Genomic DNA, 25069 nt, shown 5'->3' on the forward strand with positions numbered 1-25069 from the left:
GGTTCTCCAGGGAAAAGCAAGAAGCTAGAGTTATTCCTGCTGGACAGGCAAAGGTGTTGAAGCACACGTGCTGACTCTGACAATCAAACCAAATCCAGGTTCTGTGGATGCAATCTCCCAGGACGTTCTCACTTGGTGGACATTTTGAGTCTTCCCCCATGAGATGTCCCTTCTAGTCCTTAAAAGCATATGTCTAATGTTTTTACCTGCCTCATACAGCCTTGTGCACAGGTCAGATTTTGGTACTCATAGCACAAACACACCATGGTTTGCTTCTTTCCAGAAGTCACTGGCTTTTGCTGGCATTTGACAAAATAAGGTGTCTGGTCCCGGGAGAGTAAATGTCAGCAGAATCTGGTCCTCCATACAGTGAGAAATAATACATTAGCCAACTGATATTTTTCCTGCATTTATAATTTAAATAATGTGTTTACAGCTCTTGTGCCCTGTCTCAAATTCTGTTTATATTTTCTTACAAATGTTAACATTTGCAGTGATAGTGTCTCACAACAGCTTGATGGTATACTTGTGGTCTGACAGGGACTAAATTCAACCAACCAAATTTTAATGTCTAAAGATAAAGATCAGAGAAGGTGGTGTCGTTTCACAGTTTCTTTGTTTCCCTAATCAATCCTTTTGACTGGATAATCTCGGTGGAGAAAAGATAAAAAGCTTTTAGCTTCTAGAAAGCCTCTGTGTGAAACAAGTCCAAGGATCAAAAGACAGCCTCTGCTCCAACAGGCTTGGCAGCTGTTAAACAGTTAGACAGGTCCTGAATGGCTGATCCATCGCTGGTACTAGCAGAAGAAAGGGACTTGATTTCTATTTGATTTCTAAATAAATAAACATATAATAATGACAGAAAAAACACATTGAGCATGTTGATTACATCAGCAGATAAAAGTTTTTCTGTTTGGGAGTTCACTCACAACTACATGCCAACATGAATAATTAATCTTTAACTGAGATTCGAATAAATCTTTCTAGACCAAATATGTGTAGATAGTCATATTGTGGTGCAGATATACTTAAGATTAGCTGTTCTTATGACAGAATTTCCAAAAAGTCAGAATGATGAGGAGGTATAATGCTACTTTGCAAGGCTTTCTCAGTGAGAAATGTGTTGCTCCTTTTGACAAAAATGTCTGGAAATTGCCTCACCTTTTTGAAAATATTCCTTTCATATTGCATTTTAATATGAGGGAGAAGCTTGCTCCAAATAACCCCTTTCTGTTTTGTAATCTTTGCTGTTTGTAACAGTCTGAGTTGAATGCAATAAACCTTTACTCCAAAAGCCTTCATATCTTTCCTGAAGGCAGCCCAATGATTTAATTGCTTTAGACATTATTATTTATAGTGTTGGATTTTTTTCCCATGCTAACACTTCTATTTCTGTCTGTATATGGCACTCAGCCCACAAATACTGCAAGGTTTATTCATGGTTGTGAACTTTCAGCTTGCTATCTGTAAATGAAAGAGGGGTAAGCTATCTTACCTGCTTCCCAGAGTGAGAATGTGCATGTACAGTAGCTGACAGTGTATTTCAGATCCTAGTTCTCAATGCAGTAGATCATTAGTTATCTGACTTGTCTGAAAGTCTGGCTGGCTGCTAAATGGAAGAAGCCAATTTATGCATCTTAGGAAATCCCTTTTTTAGGGAAGACCTCTGGCTGGTGATAGGGTTTCTTCTGGCCCCATGTGCTGTCTATCAGTCCTGTGTAAGTGTTCTAGTATCTAAAATGGCACTGCATGTTTTTAGACACAAATTGCTCCTTGTCTGTGCTACCAGAAGGCACCACGGTAGTTCCCATAATTAGTTTGCTGTGTTCTCTAGATATTTGTAACAATTGTGATAATTAAGAGAAAACGCTTCAGGGAAGAAGTTATTATCCTGCAATAACTCATGTATGGTATGTATTTTTTCTGGATGGGTGGCTGTGAGAAATTTCAGCATCTTGTCTTTCCCAACTTGTTGGGTCAGATATATGGGATTTTTCCAGTTTTCAGATATTGTGTAGCAGTATTCCAAAACAGTTACATTCAGATTTGTTCAGTAGAGTGCATATGTAATTTTTGCTTTTGATAGAATGAGTGATAATTTATAGGTCATCTATTACATGTATTGAAATTTTAAAACAAACCCATACCTGTTAAGTGGAATTTATTTACTTTGTTCCCTAGCTGGGTAACACAGCATGGGAGGTGCTGAGCGCTTGTGCCAAAACCTAGATAAGTAAGTGAGTGCAAACAGTCCCAACAAACATTCCAGGAACTGAATTTCTGTTCGGACAGATGGTATCAGAACAGAATGTTGTATCAATGTATCAATGATGTATTGATAATGCTGACTTTTTGAGCACATTCCCAAATATTTATCTATCACTAACTGGATGTATAAAACATCCCTTTAGTGAGATCTTCTTTCATGAAAGGTAACAAACACATGCTTGTCAAATGTCAAATAAAATAAACTGTGAATTTACATTACTGTGGATACTGAAGTAATGCTACCCAGAAAAATCTGTGGAGGGCTTATATCCAATGAGAATTCACTACTACTCAGGAGCTTCCAGTCTGTGAAATCTTCATTTCAAAGGAAAAATTGGAAAAAGTTAGAAAACAAAGCTTTTATTAACTTAACAAAGCTTTTAAAGCTTTTTAAACGTTTTAAAACAAAGCTTTTTAAGCTTTTAAAATTTTTAATCTGAATTTGGCTTAATCTCTGAACAAATTTTCATGTTATTCAGCTGATGTTGCTATGTATGGTGGGGATGAGAGTGTACACAGTTATTGCCCTGCAAATAAAGTTGCTGATAAAAAAATACTGTAATAATTCTTCCTGTGCATTCAATTGTGAGTTGTTTGCCAGAGAACTGTCTGGCCTCCTCATGTGTAATTGTTTTGCAAGTGCCCTGACTTTGTTGTGAAATTGCATTAGTCAAATTTAAAGACTCCATTAGATGTCAATGAACTGAAAACATTGTGACCACATGGTTATTGACCCAGGTGCAAATAGCCAATGCCCAATTGAAAGATTCAGTTCTGACAAATGGGTTGAAATAAGGAAAATATGCTGGAAAATTCTTGAGTGCTTCACTGACTAATTGAACAGAGTCCTTGCAATCTGTTTATGATCCCATGATTTTTCACTGCCACGGGTGAGTAATATATTTGTCCTGTTTATTATTTCAGAGTTAACTGATAACACTTCCTGAACTGAAAGGTAATTGTATTTTTTCCTTTGGGACAATTTAAGCCAAATGCTGCATTTCCTGTGCACAGTTACTGTTGGTTTTGGTTGTTTTTTGGGGGGGGGGGGGTTGGTTTTTGTTTGTTTGTTTGTTTGTTTTTAATGAGACTGTTTGAAGAACGAGACATTTAAATTCTATTTTGAAGCAATATATGGCTTTCTGCATAAACGTTATCATTAATATATGAGGAACCTTACTCTGGAGAAACATGAAGGATAGTACTTTCAGAGCCAATTTTAATTGCTTTTTTCTCTCCACCCCTTCACTCCCCTTTATGTTAAATAAAGATCTGATCTGAATAAAGAGGTGATTTGAAATAGATTTCAAAGGGCTTTGGATCAGGTCTTAATGTTACTCCTTTGCAAGATGTGTTTCTTTGTTAGCATTTTTCAAGTATTACTTATTTATATCTGGATTTTGAGTTCCTCAAAGATTTTTGTTTCTCAAAAATCCAGCAACTGCACTGAAACTAGCTAGAGTAAGATGCTATTTCATCTGAGTGCAGTTTGAGTTATTCTCTGCTACTAGGTTGTACTTTGCACACACATGGGTAGATGGGATGATCCATTGCCTTCTATTTAAATTTAAATGCAGACGTCAGCAACAGCATTTTGCAAGATGTTCTAAGAGATCGCTGTTAAATTCAGACCCTAAGGAAGGTTATTTTAATATTCTAATACATCATGTTAATCTGCTATACTATTCTGTTTAAGTAAGCTAATGAATGATGCCTGTGGAACAGGACAGTATTTGATGAGTTGAGCTTTAGAAAAAATAGGAAAAAAATGTTTCCTTTCAGAAATGTGGGACAGTCATAATTTTATTGGAAAAGTAACATTATTCCAGAACATTTATCTCTAGCAAATCTTTGCAACTAGAATTCTTTTTCGAATCTATCAATCACTAGGGGTTTTCCACTTTTCCTGTTACTTAAAACTGTATCAACATTCAGTCTTAAAAAAAAATATGTTACAATTACAATTAATAATTACAAAATTGATAAACATTTGTTAAAATGAAATAAGGACAATTGATGCTATCTAAATGCTTAATATGCTTAAAATGAGAGCTTGTGAGTGTTTTATTGATGTATAATCATGCAAACGTTGATACTTAAAAACTGGAAGAAGATGTAGTGACTATGCCTTGGGATACATTGCATTAAACAAAGATGTGGATGGGACTACTCTGGTTGTGAAAGGGCATATTTTGGGGATGACTTCTGCAGCATTTTCTCCTGGGGGCATCTTGGATGCCAGGCTTACCTGGCAGATACTTACTCACAAAAGCGCTTTTTAACAAAAAGGTATTAATTTTGTCTTGTTTCTTTTCGTGTATGATATCTGCTCAGCACAGACTATAGGAATAAAACTGTCTAGAGGAGCAGTTCTGGTAGCCGAGAGCTATGGGAGTGCAGCTTTTGGTGATGATGCAGATGTTGGTGTGGCCCTGGGGCTCCCACTGTTCTCCCTTCTTGAGCCCCAATTGTTCCCTGTTATGGTCCTCCCAGCTATTGCCAGCTGAGACAGGACAGGGCAGAGACAGGTCCTGCTGCTCCCTTGTAACTGAGGCAGGATCTGTCCTGTTAATGTCTCAGCCTCTAGCCTGCCTTCACAGAGGCCCTAGTTCACTCCAGCAGAGCCATCCCTGGGGACAGGACTGTTTGCTGGGACCTGCCAAGCCCCACAGGGCAGCCTCTGCTCAAGGCAGGAGGCACTGAAACCTCAGAGGCCTTGTGCTCAGGGATGGGTTGGGCACTCTCTGAGGTGTTTTTCTGCTCTGTAGTTTCACTGAGTTCGTGACATTTGCCCTGCTATAACTTGTGCTGTAATCAGTGATACTGTCCTGGGATCATGAGGGCAAAGGGGGAGTTTAATTTAATGTTGTTTCATGTTCACAGACAAAAGTATGCTGATACTCTTCTTCTCCCCATCCCCACCCCCCATCTCTTTTCAGGACTTTTGATTGAAGTAAATAATCAACATGTCTGACCCAGTAGTTCTACGTAGCATCAAGAGATTGGGAGAGGATAATTATGCTTTTGACTCAGATGGCAAAAGTAAGAAGTGTATTCTTCAGTCACCTCCTTGTGTTATAAGGCATGTAAAATAGGTGGTGGGTGGCCTAAGCAAAGCAAGTAGTCTACAGAATATAAAGCAAATAGTCTGTGGAATAAATAGTGTTATATGGTACCTGCTGTCATAAGTATGCTGCCCAAAACTATTCTGTAAAAAATATTATAATCCCTGGTCATGGACAATCTTTACAGGTAAGCTAACAAGTTCAAGGTATCTACATAGGTGTTTACACTGAGTACTTTGTGGTACAAGTAAAAGGCTTCTATTGAAGAAGAAAAAGTAAAAGGTGCTGTCTTCCATAGCTACTTCCAGCAAACACTCCTATTTATAGCCATATATGTATTATGGAGAATGGTTATGAGCTAATTCTAAGATCTTAGCTAATGCTAAAATCTGCATCCCTCTTCTTATTAGAGCTTGTCCTTTTCCTATTTTCCCTTTGCAGTATGCATTTTTCCATTTTGTCAGTCCAAATGCAGAAAGGGTTGAGAAATACGAAGAGAAACTGGTAAATATTTTGAGTTCTCCTTGTAAGACCCGAGAAAAGCCAAAAAATAGAGGATCTTAAATATTTGTACAGATCATAAAGTACAAAGGAAAGCAAAAGAGCAGCCCTTAACGGAAGCCAAATTGCAATATAGGTTAAGGGGATATGGCTAACTTCTGGGAAAGAAAACAGTTCATCTCTTCCAGGTGCTTACTTCGAACTCCCAGGTTGCTTAGACTTCATCTTGCTGGTTTGAGGAGCTGTTTTTTTATCTGCCTGTTTGTTTTACACACTTGTTGCTTTTACTTGTTATGAGATTTTTGCAAAAGGCTATCTACTGGCAAAAGACTATTCTTCTTTTGACAATTGAGTTGTTCTTTCGGCCTATCAAGTGAAGTTGCCTTTCTTTTCTTGGTTTCCTAGGAAATACACTCTTTTTCTGCTTAATGTAAGGAAAAGGTGTTTAATTTGCTAGAACACCTTTCCCAAAGTAGATAAAGCTTTAAAACCTCACTGGGATTCTCAGTGCTGACTGATCTCATCTCCAGTTAGGCTGGCTTCGATAACCACCTTTTGCACAAATTAGTTAGGATTAGCCCTCTCTGAATCAACCCTTGAACACCACACTTGTAAGTGTAATTAAGAGACAGGTTGATTTGGGAACTTTCTGACTCAAATTTTTCATTACTTGACTTTCACAGAACTTCTTCTTTGTGTGTTCTCACTTTAACAGTAAATACATATTCTTGCCAGTGTTTTTCAGCTTTTCATTGAGTCTCTGCTGCTTTCTTTTAGCTTCCCTACATTCTATTATTTTCTGTGAACATAATTTTCTGTCCTCTTTTTCTACGTTTTCAGTTCTCACTGAACTGTCCTCAGTGAACTGTTACTCACCTATTTTTTTTTTTTTCAAATTACCGTATTTCTAAATTCTTCTCTTGCCTAAAACCTGCTGGCCCACAGGCCTGGCCTACAATTCCTTGCTCTATTGAATAGCATTGATATAGTCTTGTTTCCCTCTTCAAATTCATAGAATAGGAATTTTTCACATTTGAAGAGTGCTTGTTTTGCTCTCTAAATTCATGGCTTAGAGAGCTTTTTCACCGGGCTCTTGTTCCTCCCATTTTCCTCCCACTAGCCATTTCCTTAATTTCTTGCAAAACATTTTGCATTACCAGCCCATAGAAAAAGCTTTCTCTAAACCTTTACTTTTCTGATAAACCTTAAAGAATCTTCCAGAAATGGTTTCAAATCACAACTGTTATTACCTGCTGCCAAACTTCAACTAACCAGATATATTCTTTCTTCACAAAATAAAGGTTTACTAACACCAAATGATCCTTTGTAATAACAGTTTTATAGATCAGAACTTTCCTGGAAAATGTCTGGGGTTCTTGGGATACATGTGCCCTTACTGAAGTAATATTTTTTTTTACCATCCCCAAGTAACAGAGAGCAAAATACAACCACTAGAGTAATTGTTAACTAAAGCCAAATAAAGTTATCTTATTAACCCCAGAAGGGAGATTCATCAGCTGTTTCCTCAATCCCAAACTCAGACTCTTTCCATCTAACACTGTGTTCTTGAGAAATGCAAAACCCTGGAAGTAATGGAAAAGCCTTCTTTCCCTGGGTAGAAAAATGACAGAGGCAAAATTTGTGGTTGCAGCGACTTCTTTGTACCCTCTGTGAATTTTAATGCAAACTTGCTCTGTGTCTGCTCTGTGAAACAGCCCTGTGCATGCTCAGTGACGAATCTCTAGATGTGAAGAAAGGAAGGCAGTGCTCGAAATGCAAACCATGGTTCTGAACTTAATGTTGAACTGGCAAATGCATTGTAATTGAGCAAAGTGCATGTGCTCAGTGCCCTTAGGTTATCCAAATTGTGATGTAGGTATGAAACTAACTCTTTATTCATTGTCATCTCAAGTGATGTACAACAAATATTTTCTACATCAGACCTTCTAATGACACTTCTTTGGGGCCCCTGATAACACAAGCTGTGCTTTATTATATCTTTCACAGCATCTTTTGAAAGGGGATAAATCTAGACCTTTTCTAGGGGCTAAGGAATTGTCCTACAACTTAATTATATCTTGTAGTATGATTCCATTTGTCTAAGCTATGGTTCCTTAGACAATGTCTCAAGAGTAGACATCAGTGTGACAAGTTCATCCTATCCTCCAAGACCACAACTGCTCATCTTCCACAGGATTTGCAGTCTCTAAGTTGTGGAGGCAAGAGTGAAGAGCTTACCATTCCTCCTTTCAGGGGGCATGCACGGAGTGAGCATCAGCCTAGTATCCTTAAGGAGGCAGTGTCCAAGACAACTAGTTGAATATTAGCAAACAGTTGGCAATGAAAATGACTTTTGGCAAATGTCCTGAATAATGTTCTTAGTGTAAATCACATCCTGGATATATGTATTAGTAGGAATAAGATGTTTATAACTCAGGAATGATCAGGACCCCATGGAGTTGTAGAGTTTATATTTTCACATGTCTACAGAAGGTTATGTACTTTAACAATAATCATTAACTAGACTGTGCATTTATTTTCCCACACAGGTAACAGCTTCAAGAAATCACAGTAAGTCACGTACACGACTGGAACAATCAATATTTCTAGGAATATTCAGATAAGTTAATGTCATTGGATCAAATTGCTGGAATATTTCTTTTTTTAAAAAAAGCTGCTCTCTAGTAGTTGAACTGCCTTATTTAATACAACTAAAACAGGTAGACCAAAGCAGTCCTGGAAACTTTTAAAAAGCCTAAATACCAGCATTATCTTCCTTCTGAAAATGTTTTTGACATTCTAATTTACCTTTCTTCAGGATTTTTAGTTTGAGAAATCACTTTTTCAGGAATTTTAATCAAACTCGATTAATTTCTCTTAAAACGTAAGTGTGAGGTTTTGAAACAAAAGGAATTATCTTGGATATTAAGATTTAAATGTAGAATTCTGGATAGTTAAAAATTGGGATGATTTAGACCTTCAGCTAGTTTGACCTTCAGCTATATCAGAGATCTGATTGGAATTAAGAGCCTCCTCTTTCCAGCGTCTGTAACAGGCTGGACAATAGGCTGTAATTTGAGCTAGCTCTTTCTGACACAGTGTACCCAGTCTGGCAGCTACCTTTACAACAGGGAAACCAGAGAATTATTTTTTCCCATTGTCAGGTTTCCCATCTAAGAGAGCATCAGCCCAGTATTAGAAGTCTACCACAGCTTTCCACCTTGAAACCCGAATTCTTTTGCACTTTCACATATAACACATATGTACATACCTGAAGGAAAGCTTGCTTTAGGCTTTCTAGGATCTGGTTTCTGAAAACAGTTTATGATAAATATAGCTTGAATAATTTCCTTTATTAAAAACCAAACCAAAAAGCCACACTACAAACAGAATATCCCTACTCGTTCATCACTGAATGTACATAGCTGATGATTCCTTGCTATTGGAACACAAAATTTCTCTGTCTTAAAGAAAGGATTAACCAACAATTTGGGCAGTAGGTTTTTCTCTATCTGACCTCAAAGAACCCACAATCTGTCACGTAACAACAATCCACATTATAGGAACAGTGTTGAGGAGCTGCTTATGGAAAAAAGTATAGACCTTTAGAGAATTTTAACCTAACCTCCATTCTAGTCCCTGTCTAAAATTTCAAAGAACCATCAAATCACCAATTCCAAAGAAATCTGAAAGAAACAGCTTGTCTCAAAATCTTGGGCAAAATGTCTCAAATAAAATGTAATTCAGAAAAGTAACCAAGAGAATAAAAGTAATAATGTAAAATCTTATCCTTTTTGCCAGAAATTTCTATGCATATGAAGAACCTTTTATAGAGAAGAAAAGTGAAAAGTAAGTTAAGTTCAATTCTTTATACTTTGCATATAAAACCAGAGAAGTACTAAAATACAAGTTCATAATTTTATGTTTTCTGTTGTTGAAGGTCATCAAAGAAGAAAGAAAACACTGTTCGTGTTGGCTTCTTTCAGCTGGTAATGAAAGCAATGCCTACAAATATTTGATGTGTATTGTGTTGCAGAAGTGACAATAACCAGTATGGTTGTTTTGGGGTATAGCTGATTAAACTGAACTTCTAAGGATTAAATCGTTTGGCCTGAAATCCTACCAATAAAATTCACTGGGAATTCAATAGTACCCCTTGTCACCTTGTCAGTTTGGTGTCAGAATTGTCTATTAAACACATTATATTTAAGATACAGGTACGTATATGGAAATGAGGTAAGATGCATAGCAGGGATCTAGGTGACCTTGGTTCATTCTTATTTCTGCCAAAAATTTGCTGTGTGATATTTGGCAGATAATTTTGCTCCCTCATAATTGCTCCATGGGTTTTAGAAGATTTGGTTGCAATGAAAACTTGTGGATGCACAATACCATATGTATGAGTTACATCTATCCTTTGATGTAATTTGATGTAATTCCATTGGGTTAATCTAAAGTTTAAAAGAAATGTAGTCAAGAGGTATCTCAACTCCTGGTTGAGTGGAGAGAACAGTCTGTCCCCACAAAGTGCAAGCAGAGAGGTTTGAATACTGTAGCTTCTTTTGCAGTGATATTTAATTCCTAAAATGTAGTTGGTAAACACAGTATATTTGCATCAGATATCACATATCTGTGCATTTTATGTGTGCTTTTTTTTAACCAAGGGAATTCCTAGACTTCTTATAAGCAAAGTTTGTAAAACAGTAGTAGAGTTACAGTTTCCTTCTGACTGACTTTATTTTCTTATTTTTTTGTAGAAGGGCCTTTTTATATATTTCTCTTTTGTGTTTTCCCTCTATATTGTCTCTATCCTAATGTCCCTTTGGTTTTCCCTCTATATTGTCTCTGTCCTAATGTCCCTCTCCATATATGCTGTAAATTCCCATCCTTTCTTCTCTAAGACACATTCTAGCATCTGGACAGGTTCTTCAGCAGGCCATGATTCCTCTTGACACTCCTATTTTAAAATGTATAGCTTTTGATACTGATATTCTATATGGACAGCTTAATATATATATTTGCACCTGACTTCACCCTGAGAATCAGACTTCATACGATCATGACAGAGGCAACTTAAATCACTGTATCTTTGTTCAGCTATCTGTGTAAAAACTCTTTTTCTCACGGATTAAGATCCATTCCACAACTGCCTGGTTCAGCCAATGCATTTTAGAATTTTAACTATGAGAACTCTGAGATGTTTAGTTGCTTTTCTACCACAGCACCTCAGACTTGAGAAATTGGATAGCTCTGTTCAAAGGCTCCACATAATGCCCTAAGGCTTTTTTTTCCCTTTGCTCTCTCCCTGTCCCCATTGGAAAGCTATAAAGCAGACTATATATATATGAATTATAATCACTATTCTTAATCTCTTACCTAGTCTCTGGAATAATGATAATGTGGAATGATATTGAGCTATTAATGTTATATGATGATACATTCATTCACATGTTAAAAGGAAGCTTGTAATAATTTATAAGGCTGTAGTCACAGATGTAATTAGATTAGACTGGACAGAGGAATTCTTCTTATTTCTATATTGAAGATAATTCTGAAATTTAAGGAGAACTTTTTTATCTGATCCACCTAATTAATTATTTATCATTACACAACCAGTATGAAGACTGCCTCTCAGCAGAGACCATATTTTTTCTTTCCTCTTTAGTTTCGATTTTCGTCATCTACGGAGATTTTAATGATGGTTGCTGGTAGTTTGTGTGCTATTGCTCATGGAGTAGCCCAGCCAGCTGTGTTGCTTGTGTTTGGTGCAATGGCAGACACATTTATTGCATATGACATTGAAATGCAAGAGCTTAAAGACCCAAACAAGACATGCGTAAATAACACCATAGTGTGGATTAATGGTACTATTCATCAGAATGAAAAGAATGTCACAGTAACATGTGGGTAAGTAATGGATGTATTTGTTTCTTTCCCATTGTTATCATAGCTTGTCAGAGAATGTATTGCTCTTGAAGGTCCTATTCAGCCTCTAAATCTTATATATTCTGTTCATAAGGTTGAAAAGAGGCATGGTTCTTGTTACATAGTCCTGTTTCTGAGCTGGTGATATTATCTGGAGGGACAGAAGCAGCTTGGATCTTGGTCTTTCAGTTAAAGTTGTCAGCAAGAATATTCTTTGATTATGATTATTCTGATAACAGATATATATCTTACATATCTCAGTTCTTCAATCTATTTTCTCCAATTACACTGTAGGTAGTAATGATTTCTGGTCATTCTGGTCAGGCCTTAGTTACCTGTAGGTGCCTGCTGACTTCTGAGCAAGCTAGCTAAACCTTTGTCAGTGAGAGAAATGAGCATTTCTAGAATGCAATTCATCTTAGCTTATGGGGGATATCTGAGGCAGATCAAAAGAACTGCCCCATAAGACTGCCTGTTTCTTTCCATTAAATATAATAAATGGAGTCTAGATAATTCATTCAGATACAGATATCTATTACAATCAAGTTTGAACCTGTAACCTTTCCTAAGAATCATTTCTTGGTGCATCATTACAAGAGTTTTCTAATCTCTGAGTGGCATTTCATTACATACTTAATGGGAATTAAGTTACTTATCTAAAGGTCTCTGAAATTCAAAGCACATGAGAAGCTATTCACATTCTTAGATGTAGGGGACTGGCACCAAATTATTTTGCTCTAGGCTGTCCAAGCCAGCCTTTGGAGATGGGCTTACAGGTATAACATAGGATTTGCTACTGACCTCTGTACCTCTGAAGCAGCAACGACACACCAGGCAGGACACATTCATAGAACCATAGAATAGTTTGTGTTAGAAGGGACTTCAAGGATCATCTAATTTCAATCCCCTTGCTATGGACAGGGACATTTTCCACTAGATCAGGTTGCTCGAAAAGTCATTCAAACTGGCTTTGAACAGTTCCATGGATGAAAAATCCACAACTTCTCTGGGTAACCTGTTTTAGTGTCTCACCATCCTCACAGTGAAGAATTTTCTCTAACTTAAAGCTGCTCTTTTATAGTTTAAAGCTATTTCCCCTCCATGCCCTTGTAAAATATTTCTCTCCTGCTTTCCTGTAGACTCCCTTAGTGTACTGGAATGTGCTTTAAGGTCTCCCCACAGCTTTCTCTTCTCCAGGCTGAACAAGCCCAACTCTCTCAGCCTGCTCCAGCCTTCTCATGATCTTCATGGCCTTCCTCTGGACTTGCTCCAGCAGGTCCATGTCCTCCTTATGTTGGGGCCCCCAGAGTGGGATGCAGCTCTCCAGGTGTCACCAGAACAGAGTAGAGAGGCAAAGTCCCCTCCCTCAATCTGCTGATCACACTGCTCTGGATGCAGCCCAGGACATGGTTGGCTTTCTAAGCTGAGAGCACACATTGATGAATCATGTGAAACTCAGTCCACAAACATCCCTCAGTCATATCCCCAGGGCTGCTCACAATCCATCCCAGTCTGTGTTTGTGCTTGGGATTGCTCCCTCTCAGGTGCAGGACTTTACACTTGGCCTTGTTGAATTTCATGAGGTTCACACAGTCCCACCTCTCCAGCCTGTCAAAGTCTCTCTGGATGGCATCCCTTCTCTCCAGCGTGTTAACTGCACCACACAGCTTGGTGTCATCAGCAGACCTGCTGAGGGTGCACTCAAGCCCACTCTCCATGTCATTGACAAAGATGTGAAACAGCACTGAATCAACCCTTGAGAAACATCATCTGTCACTGGTCTCCACTTGACATTGAGCCCTTGACTGCAACTCCTTGAGTGCAACCATCCAGTCAATTCCTTATCCACCATGTCTCTCCAGTTTAGAGATAAGGATGTCATGAAGGATAGTGTCAAACGCTTTGCAGAAATCCAATTAGATTATGTCAGTCACTGTTCCCTCATCCATCAGTGCTGTAACCCTGTCATAGAAGGCCACCAGATTTGTCCAGCATGAGTTGCCCTTAGTGAAGTCACATTGGCTGTCACCAGTCACCTCCTTATTTATCATGCACCTCAGCACAGTTTCTAGGAGGATCTGCTCCATGGTCTTAATTATCATGTAAAATTGTACTGGATATCTGTGTCAGGCACCTGAGTTGTTTCTATTAATGTTTTTTGTCAGAGATCAAGTCAGGTGCATAGTGTTCCCTTTTGGCTTAAAATTTCAGGGTACAAAATTTTGGGTAAATTACATAAAATTTGCTGGTCTGCAGGATGTTTTTAAACAAGTCGTCTAAAGACATAACCTGTAACAACCTATTTCAAAGTAGATTAAATGCAAAAGCAGCAATTCAGTGCCCTTCACTGATATTAGCACTCCTACCCTTGTGTAACAGAACAAATTATCATTTCAGATTAGCAAGTTTATGGTACAAAGTAATATTTGATTTGACTTTAGCAGCTCTCACTTCTCTCTATAAAATGCACTTGAAATCTGAATGTTATTAGTTGCTATAATAGCACACAGCAAGCACATTCAACATCTAATGAAAACTTGTTGAGCAGCTCTCCTCTGAAACACCCTCTCACCTGTGCTGTTTTGGAGCAGGCAGTCTGGGGGCATTTCCTGGAGACTTCAGAAGTGCTCCAGGATGGTAGAGCTGGTTTTGGTGCCTGCCAGCTCCCAACCCCTGTGCAACAGGCAGAACAAGGAAAGCAGCCACTAGCAATAGCTTCAGTATTGGGAGACAATGCATCTGTTAGCAAAACAAATTGACTTCCAGCTGGTCTGAATCTAACTTGAGAAAACATCAGATTAGAAATCTGTGAGAAACGTATCACATTATTACTCACCTCTTTTTTTCGTTTTTTTTCTTTTTCAGGCTGCTGGACATTGAACATGAAATGACCAAGTTTGCAGGATACTATGCAGGAATTGGTTGTGCCATACTTGTGTTAGGATATCTCCAAGTCAGTATTTTATTTTCTATTTTGATTTCAAAGTTTAAATCCCTAAATAATTAACTTTATAATTATTATGTTGGTTTTAACTGCTTAGCAACTTATTTGAGCAGAACAGATGCTTTCAGTTCTCATTCTATCCCTGAAATAGCTTATCTCTGGAAATATGAGAGCTCCTTGGATTTGTGCATGCATACTTTCGTAAAAGGATGAATTTTACCCACACCACAAGCAATACTTGCTCAAGTGTGGCTACTATGGAATCCACATGCCCTCCAAAAATAATTAGCTGAAGGGCATGCAGAATCCCAACTGTGCAGCATCTCAAATGTGCTGAGCCCTGTTTCTGCTACAGAGATATTACAGAGCAATACTAGTGTAAAACTGATGCTGTGGGGTACAATTCTGAGAAGAATTGTACCCCACATATTCTCTAGTAATTGTTCAGTCCTTATGACTGAAGTGAGTCAAAAGCTTGGATGATTCCTGCATAGCCTGCTGAAGGGCCCATGGCTTTTGAAGCTTTTTATAATTCCAAAAACCACGTGTCAATTTCCTTCCTGAAAACTATCCAAGAATTTTGCTGAGGTAGGATGGCTGCCATCCCTGTATTACTTACAGCTGTAGATGGAAAAAATTTTGTCCATATGGACATTCATGTAAGACCATAAGTAATTTAACTTGCCTCTCCTCCCATCCTATCAGAACGGAGACAATCACTTGATCCAGAGGCTATATGAAATTGTTAGGTTATTTAAATATCAAAACAGCTATCATGTCTATGTAGCCAGAATGTATTTTACCTGAAGAATAATTTTATCAATAGCCTTTCCCATTCTAGCCAAATTGCTTTACCTGATTTGTTGTGAGCAGAAAGACTTTTTACTGCAATTATCAGCTGTCTTGTGCTTTTCCCAGATCTGCTTTTGGGTTATGTCTGCAGCTCGTCAGATACAGAAAATCAGGAAAGCCTATTTCAGGAAAATAATGCGAATGGATATAGGCTGGTTTGACTGTACATCTGTAGGAGAACTGAACACCCGAATTTCTGAGTAAGTAATCTAAGAAACCCAAACAGAAAACATTTTGCAATTTCCTCCAAACACTGCAGACTGCCAATAATCAGGCAAAGACAACACCTTTTAGGAGAAATTCAGCTATGTTCATGGAAGCAGCAACCCCATGATTAGCTCCCCCATCTTTGAACTAAGTACCATAACTTTGAACCACAATTTGAACCCTTTCATTCCTTGTCTGACAGCAAATGTGTGTGTGTGGGTTGGATGGTTTTGGAGTGGGATTTTCTACCCGGTTTGTCCTCTCCTCTCTCCTTTTGTGCCCAGTCCTTTCAGAGTGATCTGTAATTTGGCAGCCAGTGCACACTCCCTGAATCAGCTGGAGTACAGTAGTAAGAGCCAGCTAGTGAATGAGTGCTGCCAGAACAACATTTCCTGGGAAAGGACAGTATCTTCTCTGTAGCATTCATGCCTAAAAGCCTTGTATATTGCAAAAGCATCAGGTTTTCTCACTGTACTGCAGTGTACTGCACTGTTTATGTGTGGAGAGATGGTGAAAGAATAGGGATGAGGATGGGCCCTTTCCAGTGAAAAGCAACTAACCCAAATGTGGCCATAACCTGCAACACAAACAAAACTTACGCTCACCACTCCTCTGTTGATTTTTGTTGCTGTTGTTGTTGTTTTCCAGTGATGTTAACAAAATTAATGAGGCTATTGCTGATCAAGTAGCAGTCTTCATCCAGCGCATAACCACCTTTGTTGGTGGATTCCTACTGGGATTTATCAGTGGCTGGAAATTGACCTTGGTTATCATTGCAGTCAGCCCTCTGCTTGGGGCTGGAGCAGCTCTCTATGGCATGGTAAGTGAATTGTGAAAGGTTCATGTTCATGAACAGGAAAGATCAGGCCAGAAAGCTGTGAGGATTGGTGAAGTTGATTACACCCCTTTAAAGTCAGGAGAGGCAGATTACAATCCCACTAGCACTGAGGGAGGAGGGAAGGATGCAGGGAGGGGTGTGGTAGAGGGGAGGTGGGCTTTGCTCTCACTTTGTTTTTTCTGATTCCCAGAATAATAAATCCTGCTTCTAAGAGGGGAGTGTAAGCATACCTTCTTGTGGGTCCGGTGGATGGGTATTAATGCTGAGATCGGAAGCGGGCCTTTACCTTCTCCATTACTACACACCTGCTTTAAATGGCTACAAGATACAGGATTTGATTTTTCTATGTAAATTATGTGACTTTTATGGGTGATAAGTTTCAGAGAGATAAAATGATTGAAAACAACTACTCAAACTTACCTCAAACTGTCCCTGCTCCCAGAAGCCGCTGTGTCTTCTCCCAGTTGTTCCTGTTTTGCTTCTCCATCACTTCCTACAAATTTCCTGTCACTGTACAGAGGAAGGACAGTGAAAAGGGAAACTGCAGGATCCTCTGCCCTCTCACCTCCTCCCCCACACTCAGCAGAGCTGGGTAATTCCTCCTCATCCTCTTTGTTCTTGTTGGGTTCAGCCCTCTGGCAATCTAATTTCTTTTCCATCAGGAACAGCTTGCTTTCATTTTGCTATCTAATGTCTAATGTAACTGTGACTAATTTCTTGTCTTCCAGCTCTCTTTTAGCACCTTGTGCTGGCTGCAAGTAGCTGACATGAATAATGACTCATGTGAAGTGGGAGAGCAGAAGTTTGGCAGGGAACAAAATAAAACTCAAAATGTTTTTCCTTCATTTGTGATTTCTTTCTGACCTTATTCCCCTTTATGTTTGTAATTTTCTCCCTTTCCATTCTTATTTCTCAGTACCCATCTCTTTCCAGTCACACACCTACTGTTAAGTTTTTCTCATTATGAGCCTTTCCAGCCCAAGTCTTTGTTTTACACCATGAAGAAAAGACCTGAGGTCATTCAGGCCTGGTTTCCTGTCTTCAGAAGGGACTAATAGATGCTTGGGGTAGGTTATTTGGAAAAAGAAAGCAAAGAATGACACATTACACTTCCTAATGATGTCTCATTTCCAAGTCAATGTGGTATCTCTGTGTAGAATTGTCAGTTACTATATTTTCTTCCATTAATTTGAGCATTTCTTTGAGTCCAAGAAAGCTTTTGGCATCCAGTGAGCTCTTGGTTGCTGTGTAGGAACCTGTTTGCTGTCAGCCCATGAAACAAAGCCCAGTGGGGGGTAACATCTATTTTCATCCTCCCTGAGCACTAGAGTTACCTCTTCTTCCTGAAGCTGGGATCTGCCATGGTGGTTAAAGGTCTGCTCCTGGCACTTAAGCTCCCCCTTCCTCCCACTGTGCACAAACCCTCAGTCTGCAATCTGCTTCAGCCTAGTTAGAGCGGAGAGAGGGACAGAGGAAGGCAGGGAAAGCAGGCGCTGCTCTTTCTAGCTACTTGGAGCAGAAAGCTGTTGCAAAACATGTGCTACGAAGGTGTATGCCCTGGCACTAGAAGACCTAAGTCTATGTGCAGCATACCTAATAAAAGCCTGCTTGGAGTGCAGAAGGTGACCCAGTGCAGGACAGCCAGCACAGAGTGATAGCCAGCATTGCTTATCACTGTCCTTTTCTGTACCTGCAGTTCAGGTGTAACCAGCACTGTTTATGCTTTTGTAGGCTGTGGCAAAACTAACAGGCCGAGAATTAAAGGCTTATGCAAAAGCTGGAGCTGTGGCTGACGAAGTGCTCTCATCCATCAGAACAGTGGCTGCTTTTGGTGGGGAGAAGAAAGAAGTTGAAAGGTTTGTTTGAACAAACTCTAAGGTTTCTGATTTCTTTTTCCTGAAGCAATGTAATGCTGTAATGCACATCAGATACATAGCAATTAATCTCTATATTCTACAACTATGGCTATCTATTAGCTTTGAAATTTATATGCATGTATGCTTCAGAAATTTAGGTTTCAAGTAATGTATTCAGAACTAGTTTTATAATTCAGCCTATCAGTGAAATAAAGCATCAGCAATACTATATTCAATTCACGCATATTTGATGTGTTAACTTCATGTTAACAAATTAACATTCTGTTAAATTCTTCCTTAAGTGCTGTCTGATATATCACTTTCACAGCACATCTGAGAACCCTGAGTATTTTCAAGCTAAGTAAGAGAATTACTTTCATCAGGACATGTTTTTTCTGAAAATTTCTTTTAAATTCCGTGAAAACATAACATGGCTGTAGGATGTGCTCTGGAGTGTTGGCCCAGTTCTCAAATCCTGTGTTAATCTGCTAAAATTCCAAATCCCATGATGAGGTATGTGCAGTGAGCGTTACTCTTTTCTTGTGCCTATTACACTAGAACATACAAGAATTTCATGACCTGGGAGCACTGCTGGTTTCAGCAGTGATCTCTCACCTCAGAGGGAATTCTGTATCGACCCTATGTGTGGACATTCTGCTGAGTCATCACAGATGCCTCATTTGGTCTTGGCTAATTTTGAAATTTCTGTCAAATTGATTTAATTCCCTCTTATTTTTCTCTCTTTCTACAGATATGATAAGAACTTGGTGTTTGCTCAGCACTGGGGAATTAGAAAAGGAATAATAATGGGATTATTCACTGGTTATATGTGGTTTATAATTTTTCTAAGTTATGCATTAGCCTTTTGGTATGGCTCTAAACTTGTCCTTGAAGAAGATGAATATTCACCTGGCACACTTCTGCAGGTACTCATTTTAGCTTGTTGCAACTTTTCTGGACTGTTCTTTAAAATAATAATTCTGGAACATGTATCTGTTCTGGTATGTGGTGGCTTAATGGTAACAAACATTATGTATGTCTTTTAAAGGTCATTACTCACGATATGTATGACACAACTGGATAAGATAAAAAAATCCATGTTTATTTTAAATATTTTGAATATTACCTATGGTGATTAGAATAATGCTTTCATTTGATAGCCCACTAAACAATCATCAGAGGCCTGAAACTAGCTTTTCCATTTTGTGAGTCAGCCTGGGGCTTCTGGGATGTTGGCTTCTCTGAGGAATTTTATGATGAAAAACACTGTGGTAAAGAGACACCTAACCAAAGTCTTGTCATATCTAATCTCTCATGAACACTTTGTGTTCCTTTGAGAAATCATTTCCTGTTGTTTTGTTTTTACAAAGGCCATGTAAACATGTATGTAGATAAAAGCACACCTGGCTGTGGCTCCTGCAGCATGTACAAAAACTACACTAACCTTCATGGCACTCATTCATTCACTTCTGCACAGTAGGTGCTTGGCCTCAATGCAACAAAGTCAACATCTGCAGGTATTTTGGTTGGTTGCTTAAGCCAGGACTGCCCAAATGGCAGACTCCAGTCCAAACCCAGAACAACTTTTGCTGAACCTTAGTATGTTCTAGGTATACTGATGAGACATCTACTTCTGCTCCTTCTCTGCCTGTTGCACATTATGAGTGTTCCCAACTACCTGCACATGCAGTGCAAAGCTTCCTGGTAAATGGAACTTGGCAAATTACCCTGAGAACATTGTAAACCTGAGTCATTCTGTTCAAGGAGGAAATCACTTCCACCTGCTCTCAATACCCATAGTCGATGTGAAGTAGTGCTGAGAAAAGCAAAGTGAGCAATTGCCCTGCCTTGCTCATGTAACTACAGTTCAGTGCCTCCAAACGATAAATGGCAAAGAGTGGGGAGCTACCCTGCAGCTGAAAAACTGTAGCTGTCAATGGAGACAGTCTCCCTTACGGTCCCCTTCTTCACAGCTTCCAGTCGTCTTTCTTCTACTTTATATTTTCTACTATACACTCCTAGTTTGGCAGGGGGCAGGAGGGGGGATTTCTAGATACAAAACAGTGAAATATGCTTTTCTTGCTCCCTCAAAAAGTCATGGACCAGCCATACTGCATTGAGACGTACTAAGTATTGCCTTCCCTTCCTCTTCTGCCAGGTGTACAGGACATGCTCCTCATGTTCATGATGGACTCTGACAGGCGTAGAACCCCCTTGCTTTGAGGCTCATTCCTGAAAGAAAATTTATTAGTAGTAAAGCTGAGTGTAAACATATGGCATGATCTCTAAATCCCAGCACAGACATTTGCAGTGCACAGTATGTGTTCAGTAGAGACCTCCACTTTAGCTATAGGGATATTCCCAGTAAACATCATTATACTGCAAAGGAGAACCGAATATCCTAAGTACTGTTATTTCTTTCTCAACAGTAGTGTTTCCTTTGCCCCATTTATCCTGAGTTCTGTTCACATTTTATCCAAAAGCTTAGCTGGGCCCTTGACTGCTTCTGAGCAGAGTTTTCAGGCCAAGCTGGAGCAAATGGTTGCATACCATGCATACATGTCTCCTCATGTGCAGGCTGAATGTTCAAATTAGCACCCACAACAAAGCAACAAAAGGGACCAAAAGCCTACACCAAAGAGATCCAACTCTTATAACCTGTTCTGCCAAAACACCTCTGTAACTGAAAAACTGAGGAGAAGTAAAACAGTAAATTCTAGGGAAAAGCTGTCAGAAAGTGTTCAAAACACACCCCAGTATGATAGCACTGAGAAGAATAAGCTATACTTACAATACAATACAGCTTGCTCCTTGCTGTAGAAACAGACAATGAAATAATTTGTATCTATGTGGTATACAAGCGCTAAATAAACCTCCACCTTCTTTATGTTCGCCATCTTCCAGTTCTTTGAAGCCCCTGCCAGTATTTGCAGTCTTGGTTCCTGTCTATATTTAAGAACCTCCATAAAAACTTTCTATGGAAAAGAAGCATTGGCAGCTCTTAGGAGATTTTGAACAAATGTTTTTGGTATTCTAGCTGGTATGCTACAGCTTCACTTGCTTCTAACTGCAAGGCCACACACCAAGGCTGAATTGCTGGACTCAAGGGTCCTCTGATATTCAGTACTGTATCCAGCTGCCTCTATTTTCTGTCAGTCTTCCCAGGAAGAGCAGATGCTGCTGCTCATTTTCTCTCATGTTGTCTCCTAGGCTTAGGCAAGAAGGGGATCCTGGGGCTTTCAGAAGAGGGTCATTAGTGAGTAACTCTTCATTTGGTTCTTAGAAAAGGACTTAAAACCGTGAGCCCATTGGGTATGTGCTACCTGTAGAAACTGTCCATCCACATTGATAGAACAATTTCACTTCAAAAAGTGGCTTATCCAGTGTTGGTAGCAACTCTTACAGTTCATTTCTCTGTGAGACAGAGGAAGAATATTCTCTAGAGCTTGTACCTGCTTCAAAAGTAAGTTTTGTGAGTACTGGATGAGACTACTAGGGTTATAATACAGTGCTTTAAGCTTCTTTCTATTTTTGCTCACTTGTAAAAGGCATCCCTGAAATAATCTACTTCCCACCTAAGTTGTGTTCCAGATCTCGTTTCAAGGAAAAGGCACCCAGTCAAACTGAGATGGCTTAAAAATACAGCAGTGGCATCTCAGTAAATACCTAGATGCATACTTTTTTAGGCCAAGACAAATATAAGTTGATTTACTTCAGCCTCAAGCAGAGGCTGAAAGACAACAAAAACACCTTCTGAAATGCATTTGTTTGCTTTCTTGTTGGCTAATAATGACCATATAGTGAATCACTGCAGTTCAGCAGAGGCATGAGAAATTAAGCTATGGTAGTTTGGTTTGCCTGTCTAAGCTGTGAGCTGTAATAAAAATGTGATGTCGTATTTTGTTAACTTCTTTTTCCACTTCTTCAGGTTTTCTTTGGTGTTTTAGTGGGGGCGTTAAATCTTGGCCAGGCATCTCCCTGTCTGGAAGCCTTTGCCACTGGTCGTGGAGCTGCAACAAACATTTTTGAGACAATAGATAAAGTAAGTAATGCATTTCTAAGCTGTGTGACTTTGTAGTTCAAAAATAATTAAATAAGCCCCAAGTGATACTAATTTAATCTACTGTGTGAATGAGGAAAAACTGAGGCTGAAAAAGAAAAACTGACTGCGCAATACAAAAGTCCAGTGGGATACACATGCGCTCAAAGAATGCATTGAAAAGATTTCTTAAGTGGCCTCGTTCAGAGCTCTGGAGCTTTACCTCAGCTGTTGCTGTTTCTTGTTGCCATTTCTCCTTACATGCAATTGCTTATCAGTGCTGGCCCGTTGAAGGTGTACTGGCAGGCAGTAATAGTCACTCTGCAACCAAACTTGCAAAAACCATCCCATAGCTCCCAGCCTCCAGATGGCATCAAAAGGTGTGGCTCCATTGGCATTAGTGGTGAAGATGGCCTCTGTCACCTGTCTCAGAGCTACCCTAAGCAAAAATGGGACCAAATGAGCACAGGCACTGATCATGCAGCTGTCATAAATGGTAATCACAATATTATCTAAACAGATACTTGAAATAAGGTTATATGAGAGACCCTGAGATGACACTGAAATTTATTGATTCCTTTCTTGAGGATCCCTTTCCACAGCTTTATAAATTTAGTGGTTGGAAAAGTACTGTTGATTCCCTAAAGTGTGTATTTCTCTGTTCACTAACAAGCTTTATTGTGATGAAAGCTGTGTAAACACATTAAAATGCTGCTTGTCTTCTACGGAGCACACAAGGCTATGGTAATACTAACAGAGTTTTTAGTAACCCTTCAAACTTGTGTAATAATGATGAAACATATACACTTTGTAAGCTAAAGCTCTAAAATGAACTGAAAACAGAGATGAACTAGGGACATGTTTTTCTGAGGGAAAATTTAAAGTTGTAAAGAGTTGCAACAGTGAGAATTAATCACAATATTCAAGATAAAGTTGAGTCACATAACCTTAGGGTAAAAAAAGCAAACCAACATCAGTCTTCAAATGTCTAGAGAAAGCGTGACAAAATTAGATCCATCTGCTTGCCACATTTGTAGATTTGTGATTAGACAGTACAAGCACAGCTCTGCCCTGGCACTAAACATGGTCATGTTGAAGTTCCCATTTGCAGGAGCAGTGAAATTTCTTCATAGATTAGTATCTGAAATTAAGTAAATTATAATCTTAAAGAGGAACCAATCTTGTAGCATTTTTTAACATCTTAGAACATACACATTTCTCATTTTAACTTTCCTTTCAATCTGTTAGGCTATATAAAAAAATACACATTTTAGTTATCAAATATTCCTTGCTATAGTTTTAATTTACTGTCTGTATTCCATGCTTCAGAAATCCCTAGAAAATTTTATTTCTTTGTGATTCATCAAATTTCTCTTAGTTCTCTGCTCATGTCTAGTGGTCTGCAATACCCAAGACCTGGCCAACAGTATGCAAGACCCAAAGCACTTCTTAGTAGAACTTCAGTATTTCAGCTCTTAGGACTAGGTGCACAAGGATGGATGTTTTAATTGCCAAGTGGTGAGGCCTGAAAATTTTCAGCAATGAATTGGTTGTTCAGTGCTGTGAGAGAATGTCTTTGAGTGAGGTAGTGCCATTTTGTCCCTGAAGAGCTGGCTATTTTAGCTTAGTCAAAATGCCTCAGTAAGTCAGCTACTCACTGGTTGGCTGTGGCATCTGCAGGTAGCCTTCAATGAGAAGAGGGTGCATCCTTCTTGTCTGTGCTACCCACCAGTGACAACTCCCCCATCACTCTGGCCCTCAATTCTATGTCCCTTGCCTGCAATCCCTGGGGCAGAGCCTGCAGCTGGCTCCATGCAGCCAAGTGCTGTTCAAACTGACGTGCCATAGCTTTGTGCGGTCTGGGGAGTATTTATCTATTGCAGCACTGTTGACTATTTAACAGCAAATAAACAACCCAATAAATTTCATCCTAGAAACCCACCATTGACTGCATGTCAGAAGATGGCTACAAGCTGGATAAAGTACGAGGTGAAATTGAATTTCATAATGTAACATTCAATTATCCATCCAGACCAGACGTAAAGGTAATTATTCATCACCCATCCTGTGAACATGATTATTGTAAACAAGCAAAATATCCCGGTTCTGACAGCAATTTCTAGATTTTCAGTAGAGTTGTTTTCCAGAAGCCCAGACTCTTTGTTTACAAGTAGACTGAATAATTCTTCCACATTTTTCTAAAGCATTATTCTGCTTACTGCTTGGCTTATTTTACCATTTTGACATATCCATTGCTGCATCCACATATCTCTTGCTGCTGAACATAAACTCCCGGTAATTTCAGGCAAATTCATCTACATACAGCTTTTCTTACAATCAGTGCCCTTGTATCAATGTGTACAAGGTAGAACACAAAGTAATAAACTGAATGGTGCAGGGAGATTTTATAAAACTCTTCAATTACCCTGGGGATGCACCATGTGACCCATTAAAATGCTAGGAAAGGGACAGGAGTGTAGGCTGTATATCCCACTATTTCTCCACTCCTGTGTTTGAATTGACAAATTCTCTTTGAAAAAACATATTATTGGATGAGCATATTAGTGCTATTAC

The 25069-nt window shown here is 39.0% G+C and overlaps 1 protein-coding gene across 2 annotated transcripts in view; it reads left to right on the plus strand.

Moving 5' to 3' along the window:
• The first annotated feature begins 3032 nt into the window (after positions 1–3032).
• ABCB11 (ATP binding cassette subfamily B member 11) overlaps positions 3033–25069 on the plus strand; it is a 44004-nt gene continuing 21967 nt past the window's right edge. The window contains exons 1-13 of one of the 2 annotated variants that reach the window (XM_066322847.1): positions 3033–3158; positions 5208–5310; positions 8384–8405; positions 9636–9683; positions 9775–9823; positions 11500–11741; positions 14625–14712; positions 15622–15755; positions 16411–16582; positions 18332–18456; positions 19208–19382; positions 22385–22498; positions 24430–24540. In XM_066322847.1, coding sequence (XP_066178944.1) covers positions 5235–5310; positions 8384–8405; positions 9636–9683; positions 9775–9823; positions 11500–11741; positions 14625–14712; positions 15622–15755; positions 16411–16582; positions 18332–18456; positions 19208–19382; positions 22385–22498; positions 24430–24540 — 1356 coding nt within the window. In that variant the 5' untranslated portion in view covers positions 3033–3158; positions 5208–5234. Of the gene's footprint in view, positions 3159–5192; positions 5311–8383; positions 8406–9635; positions 9684–9774; positions 9824–11499; positions 11742–14624; positions 14713–15621; positions 15756–16410; positions 16583–18331; positions 18457–19207; positions 19383–22384; positions 22499–24429; positions 24541–25069 lie in introns of those variants that run through there. The other variant, XM_066322846.1, reaches the window with a different exon arrangement.

This window comes from Sylvia atricapilla, chromosome 7 (genome assembly GCF_009819655.1).
Source record: "Sylvia atricapilla isolate bSylAtr1 chromosome 7, bSylAtr1.pri, whole genome shotgun sequence".
Taxonomy (NCBI): domain Eukaryota; kingdom Metazoa; phylum Chordata; class Aves; order Passeriformes; family Sylviidae; genus Sylvia; species Sylvia atricapilla.